Source organism: Amia ocellicauda, chromosome 11 (genome assembly GCF_036373705.1).
Source record: "Amia ocellicauda isolate fAmiCal2 chromosome 11, fAmiCal2.hap1, whole genome shotgun sequence".
NCBI classification, from domain to species: domain Eukaryota; kingdom Metazoa; phylum Chordata; class Actinopteri; order Amiiformes; family Amiidae; genus Amia; species Amia ocellicauda.
The window spans coordinates 16,309,488-16,331,525 of NC_089860.1; the positions used below are offsets into that span (position 1 = coordinate 16,309,488).

At 42.2% G+C, this 22,038-nt stretch overlaps 2 protein-coding genes across 6 annotated transcripts; both read left to right on the forward strand.

Moving 5' to 3' along the window:
- Nucleotides 1-290: 290 nt before the first annotated feature.
- On the forward strand, nt 291-18,220 carry tbc1d9b (TBC1 domain family member 9b). 4 transcript variants are annotated; one of them, XM_066716683.1, is made up of 22 exons: nt 291-560; nt 2,535-2,645; nt 3,070-3,188; nt 4,642-4,870; nt 5,183-5,441; nt 6,156-6,363; nt 6,471-6,653; nt 6,810-6,962; nt 7,505-7,655; nt 8,772-8,986; nt 9,149-9,266; nt 9,401-9,686; nt 9,858-9,987; nt 10,316-10,414; nt 10,668-10,736; nt 10,874-11,114; nt 11,219-11,284; nt 11,990-12,061; nt 12,437-12,487; nt 12,966-13,031; nt 14,310-14,407; nt 14,680-18,220. In XM_066716683.1, exons 1-22 carry the CDS (start codon nt 443-445, stop codon nt 15,286-15,288), a joined length of 3,651 nt encoding a protein of 1,216 aa, XP_066572780.1. In that variant the 5' UTR covers nt 291-442; the 3' UTR covers nt 15,289-18,220. The 4 variants fall into 4 exon arrangements, with proteins under 4 accessions (XP_066572780.1, XP_066572781.1, XP_066572782.1 ...); XM_066716684.1 differs by having other exon boundaries at nt 14,313-14,407; XM_066716685.1 differs by lacking the exon at nt 12,437-12,487.
- An 820-nt stretch (nt 18,221-19,040) lies between these two features.
- On the forward strand, nt 19,041-21,942 carry mrnip (MRN complex interacting protein). 2 transcript variants are annotated; one of them, XM_066716689.1, is made up of 7 exons: nt 19,041-19,191; nt 19,555-19,614; nt 19,758-19,879; nt 20,262-20,328; nt 20,478-20,632; nt 20,888-20,993; nt 21,212-21,942. In XM_066716689.1, the coding sequence occupies exons 1-7, from the start codon at nt 19,132-19,134 to the stop codon at nt 21,833-21,835; spliced, it is 1,194 nt and encodes a 397-aa protein (XP_066572786.1). In that variant the 5' UTR covers nt 19,041-19,131; the 3' UTR covers nt 21,836-21,942. The 2 variants fall into 2 exon arrangements, with proteins under 2 accessions (XP_066572786.1, XP_066572787.1); XM_066716690.1 differs by having other exon boundaries at nt 19,782-19,879.
- Nucleotides 21,943-22,038: the final 96 nt, after the last annotated feature.

The window sequence follows — 22,038 nt, forward strand, 5'->3', positions numbered from 1 at the left end:
GAACTTCCCTTACTGCCATGACTGCAAGCTGCAAATAAAAGAGAGAGAAAGCTGGGATGAGAACCTCAAGGATTGGAAAGGCCCAAATATGAACTGACACTTTGTCAACATATATTTCCTGGTACATCTTATTGCATCCGTGTGAATAAATTAATCCAAATAAAAATAATGTGCTATTGCTATTGCCGTTGTGATTACTATTTGCACCTCTGCTCGGATGATTCAGCCCCTATGTGGCAGCTCGGCGGTGCTGCGGCGTGACGCGCGGTGAGGGCGCTGTGTCTTCGTCACTGCAGCGCCGACAGCACGGGCGGCCCATGGAGTCCGGCGGAGAGCGGGCAGCGCGTCTGCACGGCGCAAACACGGCGCTATAAATCCAGCCCCGGCGGGACGAAAAGCAGAGCCCTTTTTCTTGCACGAAACCGTCGCTTTCGCCGCGCAGATGTGGATCACGCCGGAGGAGGTTTTGCTGGCCAACGCGCTGTGGGTGAGCGAGCGGGCGAACCCCTTCTTCACCCTGCAGCGCAGGAAGGGCCACGGCCGCGGAGGCGGCATCACGGGTGAGCGGGGCCCGCGGTCTGTGTCTCTGTGACGGGTGTGCCGTCGCTTGGCCTGGTTTCTGCTTGTCTGCTGTCATCACAGCGCTCAGATACGCTGCTGATATTGACATTGTCTTGCCCAGCCGAAGTGCCACTTCGCCGGGCACCAGGTTGTGACTGGTTACAGCCCCGCTTCCTCAGCCGCAACAGACAGGCAAGCGACTTCAATTCAACCTAGAACTGCTGTTGGATTCGTGCAGTTAGGACTTCATGCACAATATCCGTGTTTGCGTCTGTATGGAGACGTTGCCTGTATGATTGGAGTATTATGTGTCCGGGCACGATTTATCGGGAAGACGAATAACGTTTGATATTGGGGTTGGGATCAACACGCTTTGTGCAGTGCATTGCATTGTTATAATTTATTAAGAAAATGCCACGAGCAAACTGAATCCAACATGTGTTGCACTTCGGACCTTGGATTAAACAGCTGACTTCCTCTGGGGTCCAGCTTTCTTCTAAAGGCGTTACGGGGAAGTCAGAGTAACAGAATTGAAGACATGTTGGATACGTTTAAATACGTAGTTTAAAAGCTGAGGTGTTTATATTCGCCCTCACAGGAAGACATTAAGCGAACAGGTAGCCCACTGCTTGCCATGCATCGCACAAGTGGTTAAACATACTTGCACTGTTGTTTTTTTCCTTTTTAAAAGTACTCGTCTAAACCTAACTGTTTGCATTGAACTGCGAGGTTGTCATGTAATTCGCCGAATAACTTATTTAATAAGTCCCTCCCCTTCCCCTTTCCCGATTGGAGAAGAGCAGGAACTCGAGTTGTCTGGTTGCTGTTTGTCCTTGTCAATCTAAAAGGCAGAGGATGCTGTCACCCACATCACATGACTACAGTAATGTTGCCCTTTTCCTTCCACAGACTCTTTAAAAAATGGATGTCAGAACTAATGTGTTTCACTGCACACTTCTGTCATTGTGGCTTATTATATGGCCGCCCACAAGGCCCTTTGAAGCCCTAAGACTTCCCTAAGAGGATGCTCTGTGTGCACTGTCTGCAGAAGCTGACCATGTTGCTTGTCTCTGGCATGGAGATGGGTCATGTGATTTCAGTTCTCTGATGAATGGGAGTTTGGGCTTCTGCTTTTCTACAAACAGCAGGGAATGCACGGCTCCCAGTTTTAATTAAATGAGCATTTGCAAGAACACAAAGAGCACCATTTGTCTGGGGGGTGGACTGATACCAAAGTTGTAAAGCTGGTGGGTGTACAGTCTCCTGTACACTGTGTGGATGGTGATCAAACAAACCTGAAATCAGCAGCTCAAGCAGCTGTTTTCCCAGAGTGTATTTGATTTGTATACAATGTCACTGGAACTGGAAATTTAGCATATTAGAGAAAATGCAATGTTTAAGTAGGAGATTATTTCATAATAAGCGATTGTGTTATGCTTTCTCAATCCTGGCTTATTGTGTGTTTTGAGGTCATTCATGCATGTTTAATGTGGCACTTGTACGATCACACCAGAAAACTAATAAAGAAGACAAACTGATCCTTACTAACAGCTGTGTGCTTATGTTAGGTTTCTATAAACACTTTGTCTAGTGTAGTGTTTTGCTTGGGAGATGACGACTATACATTTATTTTTCAAACAAGTATACAAATATTGAGCAGACATTATAGTCCAGCGGTCAAATAGCCTGCATTTCAGGAGTACATCAATTAATTATGGCTTCCTTTCCCCTGTGTTGCATCTTGTAAGGTTGATGAGTTTAATTTGAATGAGACCCCAGAGGAGTGACATCACCACTATAACAAGCTCGCATTCACAATCAGCCTTATTACACATGTGAAAGGAAATTAAAGAGGGTGTATCCGTTTACTTCAGTCACTGCCTGGGTAATGTTAAGGCTAGATTTGCTGAATAAGTGCCTCTCTTGTGTCAGATCCTGCTAGTTGTCTTCAGTGCCTTGTCGTTTGTTTTCAGGCTTGCTGGTAGGCACCCTAGATGTGGTCCTGGACTCCAGTGCAAGAGTGGCTCCCTATAGGATACTCCACCAGACGCAAGACTCTCAGATCTATTGGAGCATTGCTTGCGGTGAGTAGACTGTCTCTGTGGGCTCTACACTTCACTGCTCATCAGATACCGTGGGAGCAGCTTCAAAGTGCAGAGAGCACTTTACTGCCAAACCAACCATTTCCTTTAAGAAAACACTTTCTACACAATGCTGAGGTCGGTTATAATAGCAGCTGGGGTGCATCTGCTGTGGTCTTTGTAATGGGGAAAAAGCTTGTAGCTGAATATGCTGTTAATGATTATACATCACAAAGATACATCGATCACTGTAGAAAACCTTTACATATAATGCCGAAATCACAGCACAAGCCATGTGATTATTTTAAATTTACTACAGATATTGTATTTCAGTGGTTAGTAAGTTAGATTGGGTGTATTCCTGTCTGTGATTTGCCTTGATCCTGCCTGTATTTGTCTGGACTAACTGGACTTTGTCTTCTCGCAGGCTCATGCCGCAAGGAGATCACAGAGCACTGGGAGTGGCTGGAGGCCAACCTGCTCCAGACTCTCTCCATCTTTGAGAATGAGGAGGACATCACAACGTTTGTCAAGGGCAAGATCCAGGTAGTCCAGGCTGTGTGCAATAGAGTGGAATTATGAATCAAGGCATATGGTTTAACAGAAGACTTGGGATTAAGGTTAATTTACACAGAGCAAAATTACAAATATACACCGATTAGCCATAACATTATGACCACTGACAGGTGAAGTGAATGACACTGATAATCTCGTTATCATGGCACCTGTCAGTGGGTGGGATATATTAGGCAGCAAGTGGACATTTTGTCCTCAAAGTCGATGTGTTAGAAGCAGGAAAAATGGGCAAGCGTAAGGATCTGAGCGACTTTGACAAGGGCCAAATTGTGATGGCTAGACGACTGGGTCAGAGCATCTCCAAAACTGCAGCTGTTGTGGGGTGTTCCCGGTCTGCAGTGGTCAGCACCTATCAAAAGTGGTCCAAGGAAGGAAAAGCGGTGAACCGGCGACAGGGTCATGGGCGGCCAAGGCTGGCCCGTGTGGTCCGATCCAACAGACGAGCTACTGTAGCTCAAATTGCTGAAAAAGTGAATGCTGGTTCTGATAGAAAGGTGTCAGAACACACAGTGCATCGCAGTTTGTTGCGTATGGGGCTGCGTAGCCGCAGACCAGTCAGGGTGCCCATGCTGACCCCTGTCCACTGCCGAAAGCGCCTACAATGGGCACATGAGCATCAGAACTGGACCACGGAGCAATGGAAGAAGGTGGCCTGGTCTGATGAATCATGAGTTCAAGGTGTTGACTTGGCCTCCAAATTCCCCAGATCTCAATCCAATCGAGCACCTGTGGGATGTACTGGACAAACAATTCCAATCCATGGAGGCCCCACCTCGCAACTTACAGGACTTAAAGGACCTGCTGCTAACGTCTTGGTGCCAGATACCACAGCACACCTTCAGAGGTCTAGTGGAGTCCATGCCTTGACGGGTCAGGGCTGTTTTGGTGGCAAAATGGGGACCTACACAATATTAGGCAGGTGGTCATAATGTTATGGCTGATTGGTGTATACAGCTCATAGATGAGGTTTTGTCAAGAGATGGTGAGAATTGTGGCACTTGGCTTCTTCTCACTTTCCTTAAAAGGTTGTGGTTGAAAATCTTATGAAATAGCTGCCTCCACAGCCCATACTCCCTTGATTTACAACCCACAGCCACTCACAGTGGAGGATCTTGGTGATAACTCTCCTCTCCCCACTTTGTCCATGCACACCACCACTGCTCTTATGTTGTACAGATATTCCAAGACTGGAGGTCTGCTGTGCACCATTTGTTTGAAAAATAGTCACTGATACTTCTTGTGATAACTAAATGAAATTTTAGATGACAAAGGCAGTGAATGAATAATTTTGTTGACATGTTTGGTGGAATGACCATTTCCCTCTCTAAATGCTGCTCCACAGTGGATGAGTATATTTCATATTTAGATGAAGCGCGTTTGTCTTTGGCTGTTATTGAAGTCTCGTTCCCTCAACACCCTGCAGGGAATCATCGCTGAGGAGAACAAGAGCAAGGAAAGCACCGAAGAGGAGGATTCTGGGAAATTCAGAGAAGCCGAGTTGAAGATGCGGAAGCTGTTTGGCATGCCGGATGAGGAGAAGCTGGTGAACTACTACTCTTGCAGTTACTGGAAAGGTCGTGTCCCTCGCCAGGGCTGGGTCTACCTCAGCGTCAATCATCTCTGTTTCTACTCCTTCTTACTGGGCAAGGAAGGTGAGACATCTGCCTGGTGGTTTATTTAGCCAATGAGCTGCCACTGCTTAACAAACAAGGCATTGTGTTATTTTTGTAGATTTAGGACATGCAGAACAGTTGGCCTTTTCATTATAGGATGAACTGGAGCATTTTTGTGAATCTCCCTTTCAAGTTGTTTGTGGAATGTCTGCATCTTTTAATTAAAGAAGGTTGTAGGATCTAAATTCTTGCAGAACATTGATGTTAAAGATTAATGCATTACCCATTTTTATTCTGTATCTCTAATAAATGAATACTCGCATTGGATAACCGTTATTCCGTACCCTGTAGTGACCCTGGTAGTTCAGTGGACAGATGTGACCCAGCTGGAGAAGAACGCTACTCTACTGTTCCCAGAGAGCATCCGTGTCACAACTCGGGACACTGAGCACTTTTTCTCCATGTTCCTCAACATCAATGAGACTTTCAAGCTAATGGAGCAGTTGGCCAACATTGCCATGAGGCAGCTGCTTGACAACGAGTCCTTCTCCGCTGACCGCACTCTCCCCAAGCCCTGTAAGCCGCACAAAAATGTGTCGGCACTAAAGAGGTACTGAAGTCCATCTCTGGTCATTTTCTAACAAACCTTTAAAAGTTTAGAAAGGCTTTAGAGTCCCCAGATTGTCAGTGATTTGAAAGGTATATAATATACCTCTGAAACAAACTCCCCAGCGATGTGGTAGAAGCTGAAAATTTTGGAACATTTAAAGTCAGACTGGATGGGATCCTTGGATCACTTGGTTATTAATGGACACCAAACGAGCACGATGGGTGGAATGGCCTCCTCTCATTTGTTAAATTTCTTATGTTCTAATAATAGGGCCGGATAAAGCAATACATAAGTGAAAACATGCTGCATCTCACAGAAGACCAGCTTTCCAGGTCCCTGCTTTAAAGGAAGAGTAGCTGTTAGATTCCTAGTAAATCATTTAACAGAAGCAAGTTGGCAGGTGCCAACTGGAAGTGTTTCGACATTATTAATCTTCTCAGTTGCTTGAGTGGGTAGGCAAAGTTATATTAATATATTAATGTTAACCATGATGTAGAACTGTATGTGTGCTTTATTTTCCTGTGACGCCATGATGTTGGTTGATAGATGGGCTCAGTCATTTTATCTAGATCGAGAGATTCCATTCTGTGATTACTTCCAGAAATACTGCCTCAAACACCGCAAACAAAGAACTTGTTTGATAAGTTGAAGGTCACAAAAAAGCACTCTGTTCTTAGTGTCGCTGTTTTTTTTTGTTTTTTTTTAATGTTTCAGGGACCTAGATGCACGAGCGAAGAACGAGAGGTACCGCGCCACGTTCCGTCTCACTCAGGACGAGAAGTTGGATGGACACACCGACTGCACTCTCTGGACCCCCTTCAGCAAGATGCACGTGGTGGGGCAGATGTTCGTATCAAACAACTATATCTGCTTTGCCAGCAAGGAAGAGGACTTGTGTCAGCTTATCATCCCGCTTCGAGAGGTGGGGGCATCACTGGACCTACACTCGCGTCTGCATATTTGATCCTGTATCGAAGTATTACTGTCCTCGCCAGTTCCTAATGGGCGCTTCCTCCTTTGGCTGTGTAGGTGTCGATTGTCGAGAAAGCTGACAGCAGCAGTGTTCTGCCCAGCCCGCTCTCCATCAGCACCAAGAACAAGATGACCTTCCTGTTCGCCAACCTGAAGGACCGGGACTTCCTAGTGCAGAGGATATCGGACTTCCTGCAGCGCACCCCCGACAAGCTGTGGCATGACGGCAAAGAGCAGAGTGTAAGGAAAGCCAGTCCTGACTTTTTTTTTTTTTTAATCTCTTTTAAATTTTGGCCCTCCTGTTTATTTCCTTTCCACTTCCTTTATCCTGCTACAAAATTTTAAGGCTTGTGCTTTTTTTTGGTTGGTTTGTTTCCCTTTGTATTCTCCTCCCAGGACCCCCCCAGCCCTGGATTCCCCTCTACCAGTCCCCCCTTCTCTAAGGAGAGCCCGCCTGGCTGGTATTACAGCTCTAACCTGCCCACCGCCTCCCAGGGCCTCCTCAGCATCTTCAAGAGGGATGCGCCTGAAGATCTGGGGCCTAAAGCTGTGAGTCTCCACCTCTTCCACAGGGCAATCTGTTAATGGGGAAAACAAAAGGTCTATACAAACATCACGGCAGTAGGAATCTACTCTTGTTCAATGTCAATAAAAAGGTGTATTTTTCCTGTATGCTAGGTGTTTGTAATGCTGGTTCACCAGCTCCACAGGATCTTCTGGTTTTCTGTTGTTCCTGCCATTACTGTAGGTTTTATTTCTCTGTCTGAGCTCTTGATTACGAATTATTTTCCTAACTTGATTGATGTTGACAGCTCTTCAGATGTCACTGACATCGTAAAAGTGGGAAAACTTGTTTGACTGCAGCTTTCATAGACCACCTTAGTACACCACTTTTCTACTGCTACTTTCAATTTTTTTATTTTTTTATTGTTACTTAATGAAAGCCCTGAATTCAAGTTCATAGAATTCCAGTTGATTTTTGAAAAACCTCATTCCTGAATCTTATGCCAACACATTTTATTAGCTTTCTCTGGACGCACATGGCAATCCTTTAATGGCTCGTATTTTTGTTTTGTCTTTTGTTCAACAAGACGAAGGAGAAGATGAAAGAGGAATCCTGGAATATCCATTTCTTTGAGTTTGGCCGGGGGGTGTGTATGTACCGCACATCCAAGACTCGGGAGCTGGTCTTGAAGGGCATCCCTGAGAGCCTGCGTGGAGAACTGTGGATGCTCTTCTCAGGTGGGTCCTCTCATTCACAATACAACACCAGTGGGTTCTCTAATAAGCAATCTCAATCTCCAGATCTGAAGAAAACACTTTTTTTTTCCCCATCGTTGTTTCAAATTTGAAAACCTGGTTTGGTACTGCAGTTAGTTCAAGTTCACCAGTGAGTTTTAACAAAGCCTGGTATATGTAACATGGCTAATTTGTCATTTTTTTTTATTTAAAAACTTGGATACTGCAAAAATAAAAATATCCTGATCTAAACTTGAATTAGGGCCTGATTAAATGTCACTTTTTTATGGAGAAATCCATATTTCCCTTCCATGTTAAGTGATTCAAACCAGCTGTCTTTCAGCAGTATGTAGTCTGTACTTGATTTACAATATCAATTACTTTCAGACTGATGTTTTATGGCTAAAGTTCCCTTATAAAGCATTGCCCTGTTATCTTTGAAATTGTGAAGTTGTAATTATTGTCCAGCTTCAGTTATAGTGCAGTCAATCACTGAGGAGGGCGGTTCAGAGTGGTTATTGCCAGGTATATGATATATTTTTAGACTCTGACATTTAAGTATAAAAAGCTGAAGCTGTCTCCTAAATCCTTGCAGTGTGGCTTTTCAATAATATGCAAAGGCTAAAAAGTTTTTTACTTTACAGTTGGCATTTTGAAAAGTAACTTCAACAAGAAAGCTCTAATTTTAAGAAATAACCTATATAAATATATTCCAATAAAGAGTAATTCTTCAGAAAAGTAAGTGATGACTAATTTCCATGGTTAGTCACAGACTTGCTCTTTTAAGTAGGGTCTTTTACAAGGCTCTTTGAGTGAAATGAGAAATGAATTCCCCACATAACAAGATCCACTTCTGCTGGATCAAATGATATGGCCTGGTATTTTCCCGTATGCTGTTTTCTGGTCTAAACACAGTTTTCACTGCAAAGCACAGTGTCTCCCTGGAGTTTGTTTAAAAAGTGAATTCCTCTCGTGCATGTTTTTCGAACGCTTGCAATAGAACCAGGTTAAAAGTCTGCAAGCCATGTGAAGGAAGAGGAAATTACAGAAAAAGAAGAAATTAGATCCACTGTATTTGCAGTAATGATCTGGCTGTAATGCTGTGGCCTCTCCCTTCAGGGGCGCAGAACGAGATGGCGACCCACCCTGGCTATTATGCGGAGTTGGTGGAGCAGTCGATGGGGCGCTGCACCCTGGCCACCGAGGAGATCGAGAGAGACCTGCACCGCTCGATGCCCGAGCACCATGCCTTCCAGAACGAGATAGGCATCGCCGCCCTGCGCCGCGTCCTCACCGCCTATGCCTGCCGCAACCCCAACATCGGCTACTGCCAGGTCAGAGGGGGCGCCGGGGCTGGCACACTGCTTCCCCAGGGTGTTATTAAAGCATATTGTCTCGCCACTGATGCATCTAATCCAGTTACTACTGCAAAGCTGAAATGTGTATGCCTTGAACGCACACAGTGGTGTTGAGTGGCTGTTCGTCTGTTTCCTCAGGCAATGAACATTGTCACCTCGGTGCTACTGCTGTACTGCAATGAGGAGCAGGCCTTCTGGTTGCTGGTGGCTCTGTGTGAGAGGATGCTGCCAGACTACTACAACACTAGGGTGGTGGGTGAGTGGAGCAGCTTGCCTTTCACACTTGAAAGCCCTGCCATCACACTTCAGAGCTTTCCCGCCTCCTGTCTACGAGACTGAGGTCCTGTATTTCTCACACCGGTGTGTCATTTTCCTCTTCTCCTTCTCCAGGCGCTCTGGTGGACCAGGGGGTGTTTGAGGAACTGACCCGCGAGTGCCTGCCCCTGCTTTACGAGCGCATGCAGGAGCTGGGCGTCATCTCCACCATCTCCTTGTCCTGGTTCCTCACCCTGTTCCTCAGCGTCATGCCCTTCGAGAGCGCCGTGCTCGTGGTCGACTGTTTCTTCTACGAGGGCATCAAGCTCATCTTCCAGGTGTCCCTGGCAGTGCTGCATGCAAATATGGAGCAGCTCCTGGCCTGCAGTGATGAGGGAGAGGCCATGACTGTACTGGGCAGGTCAGTGCCAGCTGTGCCACAGCACCAGTACTTTCACACTGTGTTCATTCTAAAATATGGATAATTTTCATTAAACTGCAACATTTTCACATTTGCAATTAAACAGTTGGTGTTATTGCATTGATCCTTAATTTTTTTTTTTTTACTGTCTTTTCATTTCTTTGTCTGAAGGTACCTGGACAATGTTGTGAACAAACAGACTGTATCTCCACCCATCCCTCACCTCCATGCCTTACTGACCATTGGGGATGAACCGCCACCCGAAATAGACGTCTTTGAGCTCATAAAGGCATCATATGAGGTTGGGGTTTCTTTCTCAGAGGTTTGCTTCTCTGTGGCTATAGAGTAGGACTCCTATACTGGGCAACACTCCCACAGATATGCACACTGAGCCTCATCTGTGGCTTCAGCAGGGTTTCAGCTACATTATAACTTATTAATTGTGATCGTGTAGTTTTAAAGATGCTACTTTTTATTCTTGTCAGGGCTTTAGAGTAGAAAGAAAGGCATTTGCTCAATCTCTTACTGTAATTGAGACCAGTGCCCAGTGCAGTAAAGCTAAAGACCGCTTCCCTCTGGGACCGGTTCATGCCGGCTGCTCATACTGTGTCACCGTGTGTTTGTCGCAGAAGTTCGGCAGTCTGCGGGCCGATGTCATCGAGCAGATGAGATTCAAACAGAGGCTGAAAGTGATCCAGTCGCTGGAGGACACTGCAAAGAGAAGTGTGGTGAGTACAGTGTGTACCTGTCTGTGTTTGTTCACATCCAGTGTTTGTTCATTTTGTTCTGTACACTTGAGATCTGCAGTTTGATGAAAGTGCTGTATGGTTTCGCATTCTACTACTGGAGAGCTGAAATGGAAATATTAATAGAAAAACGACAAAGAATTATGGGCTTTCTGTAGTGCAGGAGCGTAGTGCCGTGTTCTTCTGACCTCTATACAGAGAGCTGCGAGGTAATGCCTGGTTTGTCTTTTCCCAGGTGAGAGCCATCATGACTGAGTCTGCCTTCAGTATAGAAGAGCTGGAGGAGCTGTTTGTTCTGTTCAAGGTGGGAGGCGCTGTCTTCTGCCTGTCTTGTGCTCTGTACAGACGCGCACAGCCTATGTTTTGAACTATGGGATATGAACTTAGTGAAGATGCCTTTGGGAAGCTGGACTGTTTATGTTTCCCTGTGCTTTTATGCAGGCGAAACACATCATGAGCTGTTACTGGGGGGCCAGTACCAGCGCGGCGGAGCGCCACGACCCCAGCCTGCCCTACCTAGAGCAGTACCGGATTGATGTGGGCCAGTTCGGCCAGCTGTTTGCGGCTCTCACGCCCTGGGGCTGTGGGGTTCACACCCCAACTATCGCCACCCGCGTCTTCCGCCTGCTTGATCAAAACAAGGACAGCCTCATCAACTTCAAGGAGTTTGTCACTGGGCTCAGTAAGTGATGTTGGGAACCTCACGCAAACCACACACTGCATTGTGACCGTTCCTTGTGATGTCAATTCCACAGGCACTCTGTCAACACTGTTCTTCTTTCCCAGGTGGGATGTACCATGGAGACATGACTGAAAAACTAAAGATACTTTTTAAACTGCACTTGCCACCAGGTAAAACGAGCACAGGTGAAGACTGTGTCGAACCAAACACGCAAATTATAGACCTCTGAATCAATATCCCATTCTATTGTTTTAACAACCTAAACAATCGATTTCATAAGTTGCCTCTCAATCATAGCTGTAGTTACGACATGTATCCACTTGATGGGGTGCCTGTTTTAAAGTTCGTACAGGAGAAGAACCTGCTAAACAAGCTCAACATTTCCACTAAAGCCTGTGGCAGTACAACAGATTCTTGCATTCATGTGTAATGCATATTTAAACTCTGCGTCAGACACTTTATTATTGTGAACATAGCTACTGTATCCCACAGAATCTGGTGAATATGAGTTGCATATATCAAACCTAAGTTTTACATAAAAGAAAAAAAAAAAGTAATTATTGACCTCGACCTAGGAGCAACCATTGTCTGAGTCGAAAACGAAAAATATAATTACATTTTAAGTGCTGTTAAGAGTATTATTACAGTGCATGTGTATGTGGTTGAATGTGTAATAATCATGGGATGTGTGTGTCGAGGTGTGGTGAAAGTCCAGGCAGCCTAGCACAGACAGAAGTGGAATGATTTTTTGAAAAAGACTGAGCACACTTAAAACCTTCTTACACCCAAAAAGTCCCTTTTTAACCTCATTACAATCCCAGTATGTAATCTGATACATGCTGGGTAGTGCTGACACTTCTCCTGTTCCTCTTCAGCCCTTTGTCCAGAAGAGGCAGAGTCGGCGCTGGAGGCTACTCAGTTTTTCACAGATGACGCCAGTCCACAAGGTCAGTCCCCTGCACGTACACGGACACAAATTATTTATGCTTTGGAGCACTAAAATAGCATGCTGTGGAACAGGCCTGGGATATATTTTCAAGCTCTAGCTTTCCTCTTTCCTATGTTATCTAATCTAGGCACTCACTGTTACATGCAAATAATAATGATGATAATAAAATAAAATTGCATTCAGAGTGAAATACTAAGGTTTTATATGTAGCTGTCAACTGGAAGGCTTCGATTGTGTGAGAGATTTCTGCTCAAAGTAGCAGGGTTAGTTTTATGGAGAGAAAGTGCTCTGTGAACGTTTCATTTTCATCACGCTCCTGTTCTGCATTTCTCTCTGTTGCACTGTCTCTCTGTCCCCTTCACTGCTGCTCTAGATTCTCCTTTCCTGTCTGACTTGGACTTTCTGCTGCAGGAAGTGACTTCAGGTTTGTCTCCGATGTGCTTCTCCCTGGAGCCTCCTTCTTTTTAAAGCACTCGCCCCATCTCTCTGGTTCAGGGTTGTAGACAGTTGATGGGTTCATTTTAAGTCATGTAGTAGCCTTAAATGCTCGTTTTACCTGTAAGACAAGACGGTCTCATTTTAACAGCCTGTATTCCTGGTTTTCATTTAATTCCTACCATTTGGTAGGAATGGGCGGTTGTGAATGTGTAAGCTGAACTGTTGTTAATATCCCTAGAGATGCTCTTGCCAATGACTTGGTCAATGAATCACAAAAGAAGTACTATTCTTGATTTTCATAGGTATTTGCAGGATGGTTACATAATTACCATACCTTTAAGCTTGTGATGTATGAAGGATGACATTTGTGGTTTGCCTGAGAGTCACCCCCTCTTTAATAAGTATGAATCATTACATAGGACTGTTTCCCTTCTCAGTGGATTTGCTGTTCTGTGTTTTTGTAGCTGACTGTATCAAAGGCGCAGAGGCTGGAGATGGCACTGGGAATGGAAATACAGAAAACAAGAAAGGTAAAGTCTGGGGAGCTTAGGAAAGGCATTAATAAAATGGCAATATTTCCATATCCAACAGATGTAATAAATGTGTGTTGGGAGTAGGGCTGTGTGATATGACGATATATATCGTGTGACGATAGAAAAATGTCTTATCGTTTCATATTGTGCTCTATTGTTTATATCATTGTGTCGCAAATCCCACTCTTTATGGCAGTATTTTACGTCATTTGGACAACACTTTGCGTTCTCCCCGGTTCTTCCACACATGTCTGATGCAGGTAAGAAATGTGCATCAGAAACGCAAACAGACATGGAGGAGAGTGAACTGACACCGAATAACCACAATAACAAAAAGATACTTTAATGCACAAGTGCACATGTTTTGCCCCACTCTTGTCACTGGGCTAAACTCAGTCTGCAAGCACCCCCCACCCCCGCTAATTTAGATTAGATTGATATAATTTGTATAAAATTAAAGAATAAAGCTGATTTGCATTTTAATAAATTGGAAAGCATTGCAAACACATGCAGAAAGTTTCACTTTCTTATTATGATGGTGAAGTGGTACAACAGTTTTTATAATAATAATAAATAATAACTATTTTGTATTAACATGCTGTTCCGGTAAGTAGAATCGAAACGCGACCGTCAGAGGAGAAATGTCTCTGTCTAGCAGATTTTAAATGCGCCACTATAAACCCGGAAGTGGTAAATCTACCTGGATCTATACCATTTTACAGAGCATGTGATGCGTGATTACTATTACTTGTGTTATTGTTATGATGTGACAGTAAATCATACTGTGTATTTGTGTACATATATATCCCATATTACCATGACAGCCTGCATGTGGTATTTGTTAGTTTTGCATATTTAAATATTAAATAAAGACTTGTTGTTTAAATGTCTTTGGTCTTATTTTGTAGCTTGATTGGATAAAAACTACAAATATCGAGATATATAACGTGTATCCCCCGAACTTCTAAAAATAGAGATTATTTTTAAGTCCTATCGCCCAGCCCTAGTTGGGAGGACCCAACTGATGAGAATAGTTTTATAATTTTATATTTTACTTCTGTGACTTTGTTTCAAACTAGCCTCAAAGGGTCATCTATTTTAAATAGTAACACATTCCTTTTAAGAGTGGCACCTGCTGCACAGAGTACTGGGCATACTTAGGCAAGTGAGGGAAATGTCTGTTGCCTGTGATGATTCGTTCTGTAGACAGTTCACCATATGTTACTATTTAGCAGCAGTAATCCTTTAAAAATCTGTACTTTCTTTTCCTGGCAGAAGAGAAGACCCAGGATTACAAATATTACCTGCGAATGTGGGCCAAGGAGAAGGAACCCAAGAAAGAGACCATCAAAGACCTTCCCAAGATGAACCAGGTACACCCTGGAAAACTGTATCTCCTAAGTATGGAGTTTGTACTGAGCCACAGTGTAAACAATTGAATTCTAGCTGCAAGAAAAACATATTTTAGCTGTGCCATGCTACCTATGTAGCTCACAAATTTTAGTTTGTCATTATGCTGGAGTGTCAAGAGATAAGAGTGGTAGTAATTGGTTATATATAGAAAATAAATGTTTACCACTAACTATATAAACCCCAAAACATTTTGTCCATATTTGACAGTTTCCAATCTCTTTATCTCCTCCAGGAACAGTTTATTGAGTTCTGTAAAACCCTCTACAACATGTTCAGTGAAGACCCCTGTGAACAGCAGCTGTATCACTCGATCGCGACGGTAGCCAGCCTCCTTCTGCATATTGGAGAGGTGGGCAAGAAATTTTCAAACCACAACGGAAAGAAGCCAGAGAACAACCTCACCAGCCCGTCCCTGGAAGTGCCTAATCTTGAAACGGAGGATGAAAGTGGCTCTGGAAATGCTAGCGGGGCTCAAGTCTCGAAGGCTGGAGAAGAACTAATGGTGCCCCAGCTGCCGAGTTCAGACGAAGAAGTCAAAGACGACACCTCGGTGTCCTCGTACTCGGTCGTGAGCGCGGGCTCACTGCAGTGTGAGGACATCGCCGATGACACGGTGCTGATTGGCTGTGGGAATCAGCGCAGGGGCAGCACTCTGGATGCCGATTGGTCCATCACATTTGAGCAGATCTTGGCCTCCATCTTAACTGAGCCCCCTCTGGTGGATTTCTTTGAGAAAAAGGTGGACATCCAGGTCAAGATGGCAGCGTGCAAGGCCCAGCGGACAGTGGAGAGGCAAGTCAGCTCCTCCAGTGAGTACGAACTGTCCTTGCTCTCGGGCTGAACTGTCCTTGATGAGTGAGTAGTGGTTTAATTTCTCAAAGGGGACACTTGACACTTGACATTAGACACTGCACCTCCCTAATGGGCCTGAACAGCCTTTGTACACTGGGAGCCTTGGCCTACATTACTGGGTTGTGCTCGCGTTTCTTCTCGCTTACAGCTATACCTGCTGGCTTCAGACACTGTCTTTGTTTTCTAAAGTATCGATAGAGGAGTTTTGTCACAATATATACGTTCATACACTATACAGTACAATATGCATACTCGCACTCACAGTATTCTCAACGCATCTTGTTCCAGTTAGTCCTTACAGCTAGTAATAGCAGTGCAATCCTTGTCCTCGTACCAAAGCTGCTATTGGATTTATACTGAAACTTCAAGCATTTGCATTATTCGAGCAAAAGGCTTTGGATGAAAGTATACAGTTGTGTGCATTAGCTGGGAGGAAATAAATATATTCTGATATTCCATGAAGCTACGTTACAGGATAGTTCACATCCCAAATATCAAAATGCAAACCTACATATGTAATTCTGTCCTATTTTGTTGTTGTTGTTGTTGCGACTTGGAACAGAAAGGCTTTTTGAGTGTTCATCGGAACAAGGCTTTGAAAAGATACACACAACAGATCAGAGTTTACAGAGAAGTGACACATTTTGTTTTCTTTCTATGTGGATACTTTTGCATTAAGACTCCAGATTAAGCTTGCCACAATTCTTTTAAAATTATTTTAATCACATTTATTAAACTACCTCTAAAAGTAGCCTGTGATTTCATGTATCTTTCTCCCTCTTTCTTCACAGCCGCAGTTTATTTAGGCTGCACCTTTTTCAAATTTTATCTCTAAGGTATGACAGGCCAATATAAAGATAATATCCTTGGCCTGTGAGTGATTGTCTTATTGGCCTTAGTGTATCTGTTTGGACTATGGATTTTAATAGAAAACATCAAACGATGGTATGCTTGAGTCTTTATGTTCAAGCAAAATTCACTTTAAACCATTATTTCAGATTTCTTGTATCCTGGAAAGATAAGCTTAAATATGATTTCAGAGCCATAGCCTTTCTCTCAAAACTCATTTTGCTGCTTTAGGTAAAGACATCCCCTACAGGCTGATTAGCTGTAAACCAACAGACGGCACAGTCACATTGCTGTGCAGCTTGAGGTTGTGTAGGTATTTGTTGTCTGATATTTTAACCAAAGTATAGGAAAAAATGTGTGGTGTACACTAGATTGAAGAAGACAAAAATCTTATTAATTATAGAAAGGTTAGTTGACATTTATTCTGATCTATTTTGCCTAAGCCACTGGAGTTTATCTAAAAACTCACAAGCCTTAAGAAGTTTTAATTCCCTGTATGATAGAAAAACAATAAATTATAAATAAATGTGATTCCTTTACTACTTATAGAACAGACATTCAATCCCAAGCAAACTCCTATATCACAGATAAAAATATAAGCTCTAAACAGATTAAATATTTACAGATCCTAAGGCATAGATACACATTATGATTGTGTATTTAGCCTACCACAATTAAGGGGTTTTAGCATTATAGATGTGTGTGAATTGTTCAGCTTTGCACACTGCATTTTCTATTGCTCTAAAATGCATTGATCTCAAGAGCTGGAGCTCAAGTACCATGGAGCAATCCTGTATGAAACATCTTCTTTTCAAATACAATTTAAAGTAGCAAAAGCATATTTGTAGGGTCATCTTTTTGTCTTTTTTTTTTTTGTACTTATAATGCAAAGCAATGGATTATCACAAATACTAGTATTTTACATATTAAGTATTCTGTTCTATTTTTGTTCCTTATTCAAATTCAGTAAGGTTTATTGTGTTTCTGGCAAATGTTTTATCTTCCCTTTTATATCATTATCTTCGTTAGCCAAATTAAAGATTTTATACATGCACAGCTTGCACATAGATGGGAAGGAAACGAGAGCAATGAGGGGTTTTAACAAGTACAGCATAAATGTTTGCATTATTTCAATGTTCATGATATTCATGTACACAGAATAAAATAGATCCAGTGTTTTGCAGTTCAAACAAATCCTCTCGGACAGCTGCAGAAGTCATAGGCCTATTTTCTTTCTGCGCCTACAGAGTTGTATGTTTCCCTTGTAGTTGCTTCTGCAGAAGGCCCTGTTGAGGTGTGTACACATTGTCTGCCAGTCGCTATATTTATTAGTCCAGCAACCATTCTTGGAACCTATTAAGGCTTTTATAATGATCATGACATTCATATTGAGTGAATAATTTGCACTTAAAGAAATATGCCAGCTAATGCAAATGTGATGTATATCTATATACAACTGGAAAAAATGAAGAGACCACTTGACATTGATTTCTGAATTTGGAGTGGTCTCTTAATTTTTTCCAGAGCTGTATATATATCTGTGTCCTTGAATGTTTCTCATGTTTATATTTGGACTGTGTATGTGTGTATTAATTTCCTGTATCACCAATCACAATGAATGGGACCCATTTCTTTATTACTGCACTGAAATGTCATCAATGCATTTTAACTAATAAGTTTAATTAGAAGCAACATTGTGGTGCAGCAGACCATAGTGTTTACTGTGCTACAACGATACAATGGGTTATGTGTACTTCCAGTGATTATTAGATTTTCTTTAAATGTGAAATACACTAATGGACTTTAGGCTATGTATGATTTTACTGTGCAAAAGTAATTCCTAATAATTTTATCCTTTTAAACAGCATCCTTTGTATTGCTGCTGTCCCTGTTACTGCAGTGTATCTTCAAGCTTTGCTAGACACGCTGTTTATCTGTCATCACTGATTCATTATTTATTTACATGCACCGGATCAGTGCTAAACTTTTTATGTGTCCATGATCTGTATGTACTGTATGTCTGATCTATCTAAGGTCATATGTAATAAAGAAAAATGCTGAATTAAAAACAACATTGGATTCTGTGTCTTATTTTATTTGGGTTTTATGTATGTGAATAATTTAAAATGTCCTCTGGAAATAGGTCATCAGATCGTTTACAATTGATTAACTCCTGTTTGGTGCAAAAGGTAATTGAAACTACACTTTTAGCAGGTTTGCTTTGAGTCACGTGGTATGGTATGATTTAAAACACAATTAAATACCCTGTTTTTATAAAGGATGGAAGTCAGAGTTTGAGTATGAAGACTGAAGGAGTTGTCCAGGTGCCTGCAACAGGCTTCAGCAATGTGCCTGTGCCATTCAGACTCCCTGGAGAGAACTGGCTTAATGTACTATACAACAGCATTTATATTACCTAGAAGACCAGGATGAAGAACCCCAACAATGGTAGTATCCAACAGAACCTTTGTAGGGAGAATAAAGCAGCTGCAGGTATATTTTTCAAATGACAAAGATAGAGTCAGAGGGACACTAGTTAGAGAACCAATGGCAAACTGTGATCACAACATGGTTAGCTTTGTGGCATTCATCAAAAAACAAGGACCGATCCTAAAACAATGGTCTACAATTTTAGAATGTAAGAAGGTATTTTAATTTTTGAATTTATTTAATTTTGAATTTTAGAAGGTATGAGGCGGCACTTAGAAGAGGTAGACTGGAGCACACTGGATACAGTCAGTTGAAAATGGGTGGTTATAATTTAAGAATATACTACATTGGCCAAAATGGCCGCCGGGCCTGCAGGGGGCGGTGTGACGGTATCCTGTCGCGCTGGAAGGCCGGGACGCGCTTGTCCCAGCAGGAAGTACTTGGCTTTCAAATCAATTTGCCGGGAAAAATAGAAAGGTGACTCGGCTGTGGTCATTGTATTGTTAGTAATTCGTGTTAAAATTAAAGAACTTTATCAGAAAGATATAAAGACATGGTTCAAGAATTTCAGGTTCTCCGGTGTTTTTCGTGCAAAACCTTCCAGGTCCAGCAGGTAAATACATTTTTTATAAAATACCTGATATGGAAACCACACTATTGCATGTGTTTATTAAATGGTCAACTACAAATATAATCAAACCGGTTCCTGATGCATAACATTTATTAAATTCGTTACTGTTGTGTATTAATTGCCTATACATTTCCTCCCTAATTATTAACCTGTATACTTGAAAACAAACCTTCCTACCACTGAGTGCTTAAGTTATATATTGTATTGATTTATCGTTTATTTCTGACAGGGTCTTAATCGAAACCGTTGACAACCGCGAAACGGATATTTTCTTTGCAAAGATATTTACCTACTTGGAAATTAAGACTGAAACGTTTTTAGTTTTGTTTGCTTTTTGGTCAATAGGTAAAAAAGAGTAAGAAATGGAACTGCAAAATGTGTGGAGAAAAGCAGACTCTAATGAAGGTAAGGGAAACGATTTATATAAAAGTTCAATTCCTTGTCGTAGCCCGCAGGATTTTGTGTGCAACTGTACTGTCAATTAATTAAAGTCTGACGTAATCCCAAAGTAAAACTCTTAAAATAATAGCAAACTGATAAACCGACAGTATTGTGCAGTGACGCTGTGTCAGCTCTTCGGGCAGGGCTCCGGCGCTCACTGCAGGCGCCATGTGCAGAAACTCAATTCGCTGCGGGGGCACATCATGCAAGCAGCAGAAGAAAGTGCATGGTAAGTTTTCTGTGATCTTTCTCTTGCTTACATATAAATCCAGGTGCTGCAGAAAATAATAATGGCAGTGATCTTGCCATCTAAACGTTTTGTGTAGTTGTCTGCTTCCTGGAGCATTTCCAAGAGACATGAAGCGTGTCAGGCTGGTTTGCTGCAGCACTGCAAGCTTAATGCCTGATGTACTGCAGGATCTATTTTAATTCAAATTGATTACCTATTATTGTATATTGCTATTTAAATGATAGTACATTTTTTTAATTTAGTTACAACTATAGAGCATGTTTGTAACCTGGGCAACTTTGTTTGGGTGAAGTGGGTTTTGCACTGTATTATGAATATAAATGTGAATTTAACCTAATTATCTGTATGTTTGTATGTACAGGGTGCAAGAGAGTGTTACTGAAGACGCTCATTCACAAGACACAATTTTGCATTCTGTTGATCAACAGGTAACTGTCTACTCTCATTTTTTCCCTTTATGGTTTTATTGAATGGGTATTTTCATTCTGCAGACATAGTATATCAATATTAATATATGTATATTTGCTTTTTAATTTTTGGGTAATCAATATTACCTTAAATTGTGTTACTGTTACAGAACAAGGAAGCTGGAAAAGAAGCCAGTCGCTGGAGTAAATACCTTCAGAAAAGCCCTGAGGAGCTGACAGAGGAGACTGAGCTGGACAATGAGGACGTCTACACTGACCGAGACTGTTTATATGCATCGAGAGCCGCCAGCAAGGTGAATTCCAGGTAATGTTTTTATTCTTCCTGTTCGAAATACAACTTTAGTTGTTTTGAGAGAGGACTGTCTCTGGTTTTAATGTTTATTTGCCAAAACAACTTTTTTTTGTTGTTGTTGTTGCATTGTAAATAATGTACTAATGAAGTTGGTTTTGTGGCTTTTATTCTTTTTTGGAAATGTAGGAGTTTAATTGTGCTTAAAAACACTTTATTGTTAAGTTAACATTATAAATGCTTTCTTGCATCATTGCTTTTAAACCATAGGAAACGTAAAAGAGGCCGCGTGACTTCTGCATCACCACCAGATGAGTCTGCTGATCCTGTCGGATATGAGTTTGAAGGCAACTGGAAAAAAGCCAAGGAGGTGGAGGTAATAGCCGCTCCTTTACAGAAACTGTGGGCGTCCACATATGAGTCTGAGTTTTGCTTCTATAGGCATATAAACCCCAGATCAGCACAAATCGGGTCACTGAATTATAAATGTATGTTTTTCTACTGGTCAATATGGATGTGGTTTGTGTTGTTTTTCCAGTTAGATATAACATTTTTAGTAACATTAATATGTTGCCTTTTATTGTTTGATTCCAGAATGGGGAGACACTATTGACGAATAGAAATTCAAGAACCTTGGGATCGTCACTCATACCTACCGCAGCTCCAAATACCAGCCAAGCTTTTCCTGCTGCCAAAGCTTCATCGCATTCCAGATTCGGTGCACAGAACCCTGGGCTGAAGGCTTCCAAATGGGACAAGTTTCTTTCTGTATCCTCAAAGGAGGAGGAAGAACCAGAAGGAACTGGGTTTCAGCAGCAGAATGGAAAGCAGAATATTAACACCCAGGATGAGGTACCGGATTCATTGTATGTTTTTAATTCTATTGTTCAAGACCAAGAGCCCAGCTTTGCAAACAAGGTCTGTAAAACCGCATCTGTGCCAGGCAAACCAGGTTCCCTAAGAAAACGTACTGAAACTGCAATTAGAAATATATCATCCCTTGCTTTTTGTAAAGGAATACATGGTTGTGATGAGCTAGAAAGCACTGCTGATGGCGCAGAAGTGAAATCGGAAGCCTCTGGGTCTCCAGTTTGCCAGCAGCCTCGGCCTTCATTTGCATGCCCCAATATTCATATTAAGACACCTGCGCCGAAGATGCCACAGCCTTCTCTTTTCTCTTTGTTTCAGATAGATGAGGATTTTGATGATACTTTTTAGCTTTTGATAGAATTGGGGATTTGTTGTCCTTTATTGATAGATTTAAGTTGATGTACTTGACACTGAATAAAGTTATTGGCCAACAAAAAGGGCCTTGTTTATCTAAACATTTCTCAGCTGCATATATAGTTAAGTGTACTCTTAAAATGATTTCACAAGAGGCAACTTTATGCTTAGAGTTCTTGGTTGTGTAAGTATATAGT

What these genes read in the sequence shown, in the direction of transcription:
- mrnip (XM_066716689.1), top strand. Translation starts at nt 19,132, where the DNA reads ATGGTTCAAGAATTTCAGGTTCTCCGGTGTTTTTCGTGCAAAACCTTC. An exon ending in AAAAGCAGACTCTAATGAAG is followed by an intron (nt 19,615 to 19,757) that starts GTAAGGGAAACG and finishes ATAAACCGACAG; the next exon opens with TATTGTGCAGTGACGCTGTG. An exon ending in GCCAGCAAGGTGAATTCCAG is followed by an intron (nt 20,633 to 20,887) that starts GTAATGTTTTTA and finishes TTTAAACCATAG; the next exon opens with GAAACGTAAAAGAGGCCGCG.
- tbc1d9b (XM_066716683.1), top strand. Translation starts at nt 443, where the DNA reads ATGTGGATCACGCCGGAGGAGGTTTTGCTGGCCAACGCGCTGTGGGTG. An exon ending in AGCTGTTTGTTCTGTTCAAG is followed by an intron (nt 10,737 to 10,873) that starts GTGGGAGGCGCT and finishes GCTTTTATGCAG; the next exon opens with GCGAAACACATCATGAGCTG. An exon ending in GGAGTTTGTCACTGGGCTCA is followed by an intron (nt 11,115 to 11,218) that starts GTAAGTGATGTT and finishes CTTCTTTCCCAG; the next exon opens with GTGGGATGTACCATGGAGAC.